Source organism: Tachysurus vachellii, chromosome 2, assembly GCF_030014155.1.
Source record: "Tachysurus vachellii isolate PV-2020 chromosome 2, HZAU_Pvac_v1, whole genome shotgun sequence".
NCBI classification, from domain to species: domain Eukaryota; kingdom Metazoa; phylum Chordata; class Actinopteri; order Siluriformes; family Bagridae; genus Tachysurus; species Tachysurus vachellii.
The window spans coordinates 7,094,697-7,105,570 of NC_083461.1; the positions used below are offsets into that span (position 1 = coordinate 7,094,697).

Here is a 10,874-nt window from a genome sequence, read left to right on the forward strand (position 1 = left end):
AAATCTGAGCGTACACGGAAATGAGGAAATTAACTAAGAGCAAACACAGAGGATATTTAGATATCAGGAATCACACGGTACAAAGATGACTCAGCATGACTGACTATAGACAAACAACAACTCGGCAAACAATGAAGAAACAACAAGCTTAGCATACACAATACCAAAACGTTATATTAAAGGCAGGGTCTCCGATTTTTGAGAAATGCTCGGGCCGAATAATAAAAAAATCAAAAACAAAATTCAAAACAAACGTGTAGCCAATGAGCAGAAAGGGGCGGGGCTTGTCAGTATGCGGCGGAGAGAGTGTTCAGTGCATGTGTGACATTAGCAGAAAGTGGTTTTAGCATTAACATGGAGGATAAAAACAAAGAAAGAAAGCGAAGAAAGGCTTACGATAAGGTAAGAAGTAGGACCCGAAGGAGAAGGAGCGGGAAGTTGGCACATATTCACAGATTGGAGTTTCCCCAAGTCAATAACTCCTGAGCTAAGCGCTGTTACTACACAAATAACACCTCTTTTCTATCGTAGTAATGTAGATGACTCGGGAAATTCAACTTTACTTAAGACGCCGAGGCGCTTTTTTCCTTCTCGATAGGTGAGTAACGTTGGTTTTGCTTTGTTACACAGAACTAATATATGCCTTTGTCCTTTACATGATTATGCTTGTGTGTCATTTTTGCTTGTTTGTTTATCTGCAATCGTATTGTTCTTCCTTTCAGCTATGATAAAGACACATTTCTTTCCATTAGTTGCCTGGGTTACGTATGTATGTGTGGGCGGAGCTATCAATACAGGGGTGGGACCCATTTGGGTTAGGGGCGTGTTTGTTTTGGTGATTTCAAATGTCGACGTTGGCTTTCAAAAATCGGAGACCCCACCTTTAAAGACATAGAAAAGTTTGCAGTCAACAAGAAGCAGATGTTATAAAATAATGCTTAAACACTGGATAATGACAGAATGGCAGGTTGCACTGAGCTTGAATAAGACTGAATAAAAGCTACACATTTATATTTATAAATTGTTTGATATTTATTCTTACTTAGAGACCATTCATTGTAAATGCATAGCATGTGCAAAACAAGTTTTAAGTCAAACAAACCACATCAACATTGTTAAAGCTTCCAGAGGTTACCTAACATTAGCCACTTAAATCCTAATGAACTGCATAGCAGTGCCTGAAGCGTCATTTTAACCAGAAATAAACAGCTCCAAAGTTGGTTAAAATGCCTGTTTGAATGTTACTGAACTGTTATGAGTCACAGTAATGGTGCACGCTCTACACAAAACAATGTATGACCTGCATGCTCTCTCTATATATAACTATATGTGCAAAATTCTGCAAATTTATTATTTATTAGATGGTTAATTGATTACCACAAGGTGCATTGCACATTTACACAAGAAGCATCTTCTCGCAATGTATCATTACTTTCCTATTAGTCACGCTACGTTAACATGCAGGAAAGTCTGGTAAACTACTTTGTTGCAGTGGGGGATTGATTAAGCACTGGTTGTGCATGGGATGAGAACTCAGAGAGCATAAGTGGGAAATAAATGATTGGCTACACCTGTGTGTAATTAACACTACACTAAATCTGTATAGGGGGGCACGGTGGCTTAGTGGTTAGCACGTTCACCTCACACCTCCAGGGTTGGGGGTTCGATTCCCGCCTCCACCTTGTGTGTGTGGAGTTTGCATGTTCTCCCTGTGCCTCGGTGGTTTCCTCCGGGTACTCTGGTTTCCTCCCCCGGTCCAAAGACATGCATGTTAGGTTGATTGGCATCTCTGGAAAATTGTCCGTAGTGTGTGATTGCGTGAGTGAATGAGTGTGTGTGAGCCCTGTGATGGGTTGGCACTCCGTCCAGGGTGAATCCTGCCTTGATGCCCGATGACGCCTGAGATAGGCACAGGCTCCCCGTGACCCGAGGTAGTTCGGATAAGCGGTAGAAGATGAATGAATGAATGAATAAATCTGTATATATCCTTTGTCGCTCACGGTGAGCTGCTGAATGCTAGGCAGAGGAATGAACTGCTAGCACAGTTATGCTAATATAAACAATATAACCTACAACATCTAAGTGAGTCTGTGTGAATTTGATTTAATTGTGATTTCTGAGGTTGAATTATCCATGACAAAAAGCACGGTGCAAAAAGAGACGATAAACACATGACCTAAGGCTTCAACTGCAACTGTAAGCATAGCAGCAATATTTCATATAGAATCAGCACCAGTACCACCTTCCCAACCCACAGTAACATTCTCAATCACCACTGAATATATTATATGCTTATACCTGAGCAATAGACAGGTAGGTTTACGTGTTCAGCAGTAGCTCTGTGGCATCACTGCAATGTACAATTATAGCCTTCTGTTCATTAGTTCAAACCTTCACCACTGCCCCATAACTTCACACCTACTCACAGAAGAGATTTCTCTTGCATAATCCATAACCACTTACGCTACTGATTTTTTTTCACACGCACACATACATACACACACACACCAGGAAAAGTATAAAATTGCTACTAACCTTCCCAGACTTCAAAGTCCTTGAATGCAAGTTCAGATCCTGAGTCATCCAGCAGCACCTCTCCATTCAGTGTGAACATCATGGTGTGCTCATTCAAATCCACCATGCAGCCTACAACATCTCCTGGCAGCCATGAACGCCCAAAGTGCTCGTTCCCCTGATGCCACCTCTGAGCCTGGAGTACACACGCGGTTTAGACTGAGAGTTTGTACTGTAGTAACATGCACGTGACTGAATATACATTATACATTTATTTTAAGAAGGCACAGTAGCATACATTCTCTTCCATCCTTATCTGGTGCTCTCGCACACCCACCTGATCTCTCCATCTTTAGAGTTATCACTGATTCTAATGATGATGGTGATGATGATGGTAGTGAGGGCTATCCTGGGCTGTTGAAATTGCTAGCTTATTTTCCCCCTCCATAGTCCTTTCTATTTCTCTCTCATGCACATGCACAGTTGCTCTTGCTCTCTCTTTGCACCTGGGCCTATGAGTTCTGACTCACTCTGGTAAACAAGCAGGAAATAACTGCCCCAGTGTTCTCTCATACACGCAAAGTTCACTGTCATCATGAGCTTCACACGGTGCCATCAAATAAAGCTTCGAAACATGGTGAGAGACAAGTGGGCTATGAGGATATTTAAAACCTCATGAGCATCATCTAGATAACATTAGGCTTAGTAAAAGGTACAAGTTTATTGTAAACTTTAGAACCCTTTTATTAAAAAGCAATTATTCATATTACAAATCATAGTATAATCCATATAATCTACAGATTCGGTTAATGTCCTATTTGGATCCCTTTGAAGCCAAAGCATGTACTAAAGCGAATGTGAAGAGAGTGTGAATTATTTTGCTTGATTTCTCCCTTTGCTTACCTTAAATCCATCAAACACGAAGGCTTGGTCATCGGAACCCAGCTCCTGGTCTGGCAGGCAGCCTGGACGGGCCCAGCCCACCCTCATCTCACCCGCCGTCACCACCTCCAGCTCAAAGTACCACTTCCCAGTATTCACACAGTACGTCTTTTCAGCCCGGAAGATCCGGAAACGCTCTGCAGATACGTTGTTAATGTCCGCTCGAGCTGCTGGATTAGTAAGAGGAGCAAATAGGAAATTTACAATGAGGTCTAATGTTGGTTTGACAAAGCTGAAAATATTACTGTCAGTTATTTAACATTATACCACAGCACTGCTGAATGCTCAGTTTATATTCATGCACTATTCATTTCCTATAAAGGGGTGTTGTTGTTTTTTTTTTTTTTTTTTTGGAAGGAGTCTCCAGTGTTAGTGGTTTGCAACTGCCAAACTTTTTACACCTGGTCACTTCATGCGTTTTCTGTGATCAGACAGCTATCCGATGGTAAAAAGACCAGGTCTAAATGCCCTCCGAAACGTTTTCGAGACGGATATAAATCCGATCGTTCAAACCACTTCAGGAGGTGGTCTGGGTTCAGGAGGTGGTCTGGGACGCATTTCAGATGAAACTGGACAGGTGTAAATGAATGTGGTTGTTCAAGCCACATACGTCAGCGCTATACTCCTCCCAAACGGAAGTACGTCACTCACAAGTGACTACGAGTCATGCAACGCTGTTAAGTAAACGCTGTTTTTTGTAGCATAACCGTCGTAACAAGTTTTTTCGTCTCCTTTTTGATTGCATTCTGAAAACCGCATACACCAAAGCGTGTTCCATTTCAATTACCCCGGAAATGAGGTAAAATATATTTTGGGCGGGAGTAGAAAGATCGGATTGATATCCGATTCGCCGAGACGCATTTATGTGGCCTAATGTAAATGGAACAGTTTTAACAAATCAGATAGCTATCGGATCAGAGACAACACATGAAGTGACCAGGTGTAAAAAGGCCCTTTTGTTCTTAACCATTCTGTTTTTATGATGCAGACAATCTATTAAGCATTTCACTACATGATGTACTGAATATGGTTGTGCAGGTAACAAAGTTTAAATCTGAGCTACTGTTGTAATGGTTTTTACCCTAGGAAGAAAATCAATTTTAGGTGGAGAACCAAGACAAGTAGAGTGATGCACACAGTATATTATACTTATATTTATATTATAATAAATATAAGCAGGGGGCACGGTGGCTTAGTGGTTAGCACGTTCGCCTCACACCTCCAGGGTTGGGGGTTCGATTCCCGCCTCCACCTTGTGTGTGTGGAGTTTGCATGTTCTCCCCGTGCCTCGGGGGTTTCGTCCGAGTACTCCGGTTTCCTCCCCGGTCCAAAGACATGCATGGTAGGTTGATTGGCATCTCTGGAAAATTGTCCGTAGTGTGTGATTGTGTGAGTGAATGAGAGTGTGTGTGTGTGCCCTGTGATGTGTTGTCACTCCATCCAGGGTGTATCCTGCCTTGATGTCCGATGACCCCTGAGATAGGCACAGGCTCCCCGTGACCCGAGGTAGTTTGGATAAGCGGTAGAAAATGAGTGAGTGAGTGAGTGAGTGAGTAAATATAAGCACTCTGGGAACACAGCTCAACCAATCAAATTAGTGGACCCTTGTGCTGTTATACAAAAAGCCGTAGATACTGACAGTGAATCCTTCAAATCAGGTCACGTCACCTCCATGTTGTTAATTATTTTCTTATAACTGCATGCCCCCAAGTGTTTTATTTATGCTAAGATGAATGAAATGAATAGCCTTCTGCTATTTCTGCATGGCTGTTCATTCTTTAAAGGCCTAAATGTGTAGCCATTACTGATTGCCAGAGTAACTGAATCTCTTATCTTCCATCAGCAGCAGAATGAAATCTGAGAGAAAAACTATTTAAGGTTTAGCCATTCTAATCACAGAGAAGCAACAGGATCTGTAGTCCAGGATTCAAACACATCATCATTGACACTGTCTGGCTGCATGTGTCTTGAAGGGAATATGTGTTAGATGTCACTCTCTCAGATCAGTAACCTTTGTACAACAAAGTAGATTTATAGCTAGCACACATGATCCCGACCCTTGTCTTGGGGAGCCTGTTACCTGTGTACACTTTAGTGCTTCCCTGCTCCCAACACACCTGATTCCACTAATCAGGTAATAAACAGAGTTTACATGGGTGCAATAGACCAGGGAAAGCACTAAAATGTGCAGGACTCTGCGAGTTGGGAACTGGTGATATAGCTGGTGGGAAATGGAAATGACTGAATAGGGAGAATAGTGAGGGGAAATCAGAAAAGAGCCTGAAATTCTTCATTATTTTAGATAATCAAAGAAATGAATTAGTGTTACATATTGAAGTTAAAAAAAACTTACAAAAACAAGCAGATACTGAAAACAGCTGTATTATTGGACAGGAGAGCATCACCAGGGAGGATACCCATTGTCTAGAGACATATAGGTGTCACATTTCAGGCGGTTATTGATTTCTAAGAAAGCTGCAGCAAAAGAAGGTAAAGACGAATGAGGGAAAAATCCAGACTCCCTCTGGAGCCTTGAGTGCTCCCGGAAATACACACCGTGAGGGGATTGACAGCCTTGATCATGTTGCAGTTCCCTTCCTCCTTCCAGCTACCACTTAGTCACAACAGCATACCCACCTGCATATTCTAGTCACCGTTTTTCTTTAGCTTTTTATATTACCTGTACATACAGTATAGTCCTTATGAGTTCAGTTCTACAATTGAGCATGTAATCAATTTAAAATAAATTCATATTAAATCGTCTTTGCTGAACATTATGAAGTCATTGTTTTATCTGAAAATCAAATGGGATGATATTGTACTATTTATGAAGTACTATATAGTACTATAGACATATAGACTTGTTTTCACCTTGCAAACAAATCACCTTGTATACAAAGAAAATAAGCAGAGCCTTGAGTAAATATGTAGACTTTTCTAACTCTACGCCAACTACCTTATTTAATGACAGCTACCATCCAGAGTGGGTTAAGAGTAACGTGTGCGTCCTCTGAGACAACAGGATAAATCTTTCCTTGCAAACTGCTGCTCATTCTGCATCACCAGGCAGTGTAACACACTCAGAGAAAAACACTACCTGCTCCATTCCACATGCTGTATATGAGCTCACAGACACCCATGATTGGCTAGTGTGTGACTGGCACACTGTGTGAGAAAGTACGCAATATTTCCTACCCAAAAGGCACAGAAAATGTTTCTCACTCCAATGGGCCTTCATTTTGATCTATATTTCAGGGTAATATAGGGTATATTGCAAGGAGAAATGGCTACTTTCAATCAGCTGAAAATAAGGTGGATACCATGGTCTTGGTCGGGAGCCTCCAAGTTGTATCCGTAACCTAGTAAAGTGCGCACAGCCTCTCGCAGACTGTCCTTGTTTGATTTCTTGGTTCTTTCGTCCAGAAGAGCATAAGGCACCAGCCGTGGGTTCCTCTTGTTCTTCACATCCTATAACAAGTGCCAGAGATAAAGACAGAAAAAGGGAACAGTATTACCGCATGAATAAAGGATGCAGCAAATAAGTTTTCCTCAGGAGGATGATGATGATGCAAATGCTGACATTAAAGAAATAATATTGCCAAAAGATATAGGGAGTTGCTGTTGTTTGTCCCTTCTATACTGAATGTCATATTTCTGACTGAAATCATGTCATATTTCTGTCCGAAACATCTATTATTTAGTAAATAATTATCTATTAAAATATATGCGTAAGTGGAAAAATGTGCTATTATATATAATACTATTTCCAACTATGTTGTAGACATAAACCCTCAATATGAGTCAAATTATTATATTGCATCTAAATGTCAAGGTTCAGCGTGTTACGATATGGCTTACATTGAGCTGTACAATCTGTTTTGTCAGAGCGTCCTAGTCATGAGTCTGTGCAGCAGAAGACAATTGTGCTGTCAGATGATGCTGAGTGTCAGGATCGTTTTAGAAATGTAGCAGTGCAGATCCCTTAATGCCTTTCCATGAATAACTTTGACAACAGTAATGGCACCCAGACGCCGAGTCATCACTCCTCAGCTTCTCTCTTTTGTCTCTTTCTATATCACTGCACTTTGTCCTGCACTAAGGAAAATCGCTAGGTGATGCTAATTGTTCAATCATACGAGTAGCTCTGTTATCGGAATCTGTTTCCGCGTCTCTCTTTGTGATCATCTCTTACTCTGTCTGTCAAACAGCAAGGAAACCCCTTCCCTCATACACACACACACACACACCTGCTGGATGCCGTAGGTCCACCCTTGGCGAATGCGGTCTCTGGCCCACACGTTGTGAGCGTTCTCAGCCAGTCTGTCCACCATGGCCTCCTGTGTAGAGGCCAGTTTGATGTGGCTCAGATCCATAGGTGCAGGTTTGTAGCCACTGGACAGCATGTATCTTTATTAAAACACACACACACACACACACACTCTTCAGACACATATAGGACATCTGGCACAAGTAATAATGCGGCTGTAAAAAGAAGAATGAACTTCTGAACTGAATCAAGCCATTAATATACAACCACCAGCACCTTTACTGTATACCCTTTACATTCAATGCCCCTAAAGCAAAACAAAATGGATAGATCTATCCTGGAGATACAGAGGTAGTTTGAGTCAAGCGTGTGATTTAAGAATTTTGTTTCAATTTTATTAAACTTGAACCTACATTCCCTTACATGTTATCTACATTAACCGCACATATACAACACCAAACTGAAGAAGCACATTTCTGACACTGAACATGCTTTGGCAGCTTGCACAGAACAGTCTATCTGTTACCATATGGGGCTTTAAGGTAAGATGATGGCTGTAATTTTTTATATATACAATATATATATTAAAATACATTACTAGATCCTTTTGTCTCAAATTTGCACAAAGTCAGTCAAGGTCAAGACACTCACTTAGCCGAGAGCTTGAGACGTTTGACTTTCTCCATGGCTCGTTCATCTGCCATTCCGACATGGCAACCCAACGCCAACAGAGTCCTGCAGGAGCAAGTCACATAAAGCACACAGCACACCATTATATTCAGCTTCTACTCCACAACAGTGACAAACACCTCTGTACAGCTATGATGATATTGATTGATCTTTTGACAAATTACGCCATGATATGAAATTTTATTTTTGTGATGTTTTTAGAAATTTTAATTTTTCATTTATAACACAACGACTAGAAGAAATTAATGTTTGTGCTTTGAAATGTTTTTTTTTTTCCCAAATGGTAATTTTCTTTCAATAAAAACGCTGCACTGTATAATGGGTAAACAGCAAAAAGTTTTTGCTCCTGAGTGAATGTATGTAATGATCTGAATCGTACGGCCTCTAGTGCGTATTTGAGTCATCGTGATGGAGAAGAGTGACTCTGAGAGTGGAGTGTGTCACTCCAGCTTAGCGCTGCACTGTTCGACACTCATTACAGCGTACAACATTTAATTAAGAGCGGAGCTAAGAGGCATCAGACTGCTATGGAGAAACAAATTCGCACACACAAAAAAACAACAACAACAACAAAAAGTTGATTCTCACACATTGGTGCATATATTCATGCACACACACTCGCACACACATAAACATAACATTGCCTCAATGAAGGAGTAATGAACTCCAGATGGAGCTGAGGAGAGAATAAAGAAGGAAGGAAGGAAGGAAGGAAGGAAGGAGAGTGAGAAAGCTAAATTCCTCCTTTCTCTGACATGGCGTGGGGCGATTGCTGAACTTCATGCAGCGATGCAGACATGAAACACAGCAAGAGATTTCTTCACATTCCCATGTAGTCAGTGTATAAAATTCCGAACAGGCTTTTTATCACTTAACCCTGGAATTTTGACCCCTGGTCCAAACACCTGAATCAACAGCAGATTTGATTTTGAGGAGGGACTTTCATCATCACAGGTTTGTTTAAACTCAGACAAATTCCTTATATCCTTTTCAAATGAGAGAGTATGGCACTTTTACAGCACTAATTGTTTTTGTCTCACTCTATCCTACATGAAAATACAGTAAAAATGTTTAACGATAATACACATACAGTACTGAACAGCCAAAGTCTTACAAGGAATCAACAATAAATGAAACAAAACCGATATCTGAAGTGACATCTATTTGCTTTTTCCAACGGTATCAATAGTTTCAGGTGCATTTTGTTCAGTTTTCTAAAGTAATTATCTGGTACCTTTTTCTAAGCATTTTGGAGAGTGCAAAGTATTCTACAACTCTATTCAATCTGGATCAGTTAATCAGAAGGATGCAAGTAATCTTTTATATATATATATATATATATATATATATATATATATATATATATATATATATATATATATATATATATATATATATATATATATATAATTCAATGTTTTTCTAACCTCACTGATAAAACTCTTTAGCACCTGGACATCCAAATGAAATGACCACAGAGGGCTGAGCTATTTGCATCACACATTCATACTGTATAACAATGTCCCAACTGCAAGTTGTATACTGTGTATAACTTTCTACGTGACAAATCAAAATCTTGAATCTTAGCTTTTATTTCAGGGATATTTAGCATAGCCAATGTTTTTTGGTAAAAAACAAAAAAAACAAAAAAAAAAGAAGGAAAAAACAGATAACCCAAAGCAAAATTATGAGGACGTCCTTAGCTCTGTGTTGTTTTATTGACTTGAGGAAAAGGAGGAATAACATGTGACTCTCTTGAGAGACAGTAACATCTGCTACATACCAGATATGTCTTTACCTGCGCATTAAAAAAAGACTTGCTCCACCCTTGAGCATGTAATGTTTACTTGTTCTTGCTAATTTAGCAATTAGCCTAACACCAAACGTGTGCTAATCCTAGATTAAACGAATAAATAAATAGTGCGTTTGCCTCATTTAAATGGAAGACCTCTAAATGTAGTGTGTGAGAATGTGTACCTGGCTGAAGTCTACATGTGTGGGTGTGAACACAGCCCAGGAGAGAGTGTGTGTAGGACTAGTGTGAAAGTGCAGAGTATGTAGGAGTGTGTACCTGCCTCGTGTCCTCAGGTGTTGCTGAGAAGGTTGCTCACTATTTCAGTGGCTGAATGTGTCTGCGAATGTATTTAGCTTTGCATTTTTGACTTGATCAAGCTTCTTTTCAGAAAATAAAACAAAAAGAAATTAAAAAAATAGAATAAATATGCATATTTGTTGTTGTTTTTTTAAATATGTAATAAAGTATTTTTTATTTACATGATTTATATTAAATTCATCTTTTCTTGAGACCAGAGTTCAGAGTACTGAAAGCCTTTGCAACTTTGTTATTCATTTTATTGATACCTAAAATTCAGAAAATCCTAATTATTCTGTCATTTGTTACAGTAGCTTGTGATTAAACGGCTCCGCTATTTATTACTGCGCTAATTAATTTACACGTACT

General features: G+C 39.9%; 1 protein-coding gene across 1 annotated transcript in view; it reads right to left on the minus strand.

Moving 5' to 3' along the window:
• The window catches only part of ryr2a (ryanodine receptor 2a (cardiac)), a 160,332-nt gene that overhangs the window by 67,058 nt on the left and 82,400 nt on the right, over positions 1-10,874 (minus strand). Inside the window, exons 22-27 of the mRNA XM_060895086.1 lie at position 10,874; positions 8,375-8,458; positions 7,704-7,863; positions 6,777-6,924; positions 3,418-3,626; positions 2,536-2,710 (exon numbers count right to left, since the gene is read on the minus strand). The exon at position 10,874 is cut by the window's right edge and continues 103 nt beyond it. Of these exons, the coding sequence (XP_060751069.1) occupies positions 2,536-2,710; positions 3,418-3,626; positions 6,777-6,924; positions 7,704-7,863; positions 8,375-8,458; position 10,874 (777 nt within the window). The remainder of the gene's footprint in view (positions 1-2,535; positions 2,711-3,417; positions 3,627-6,776; positions 6,925-7,703; positions 7,864-8,374; positions 8,459-10,873) is intronic.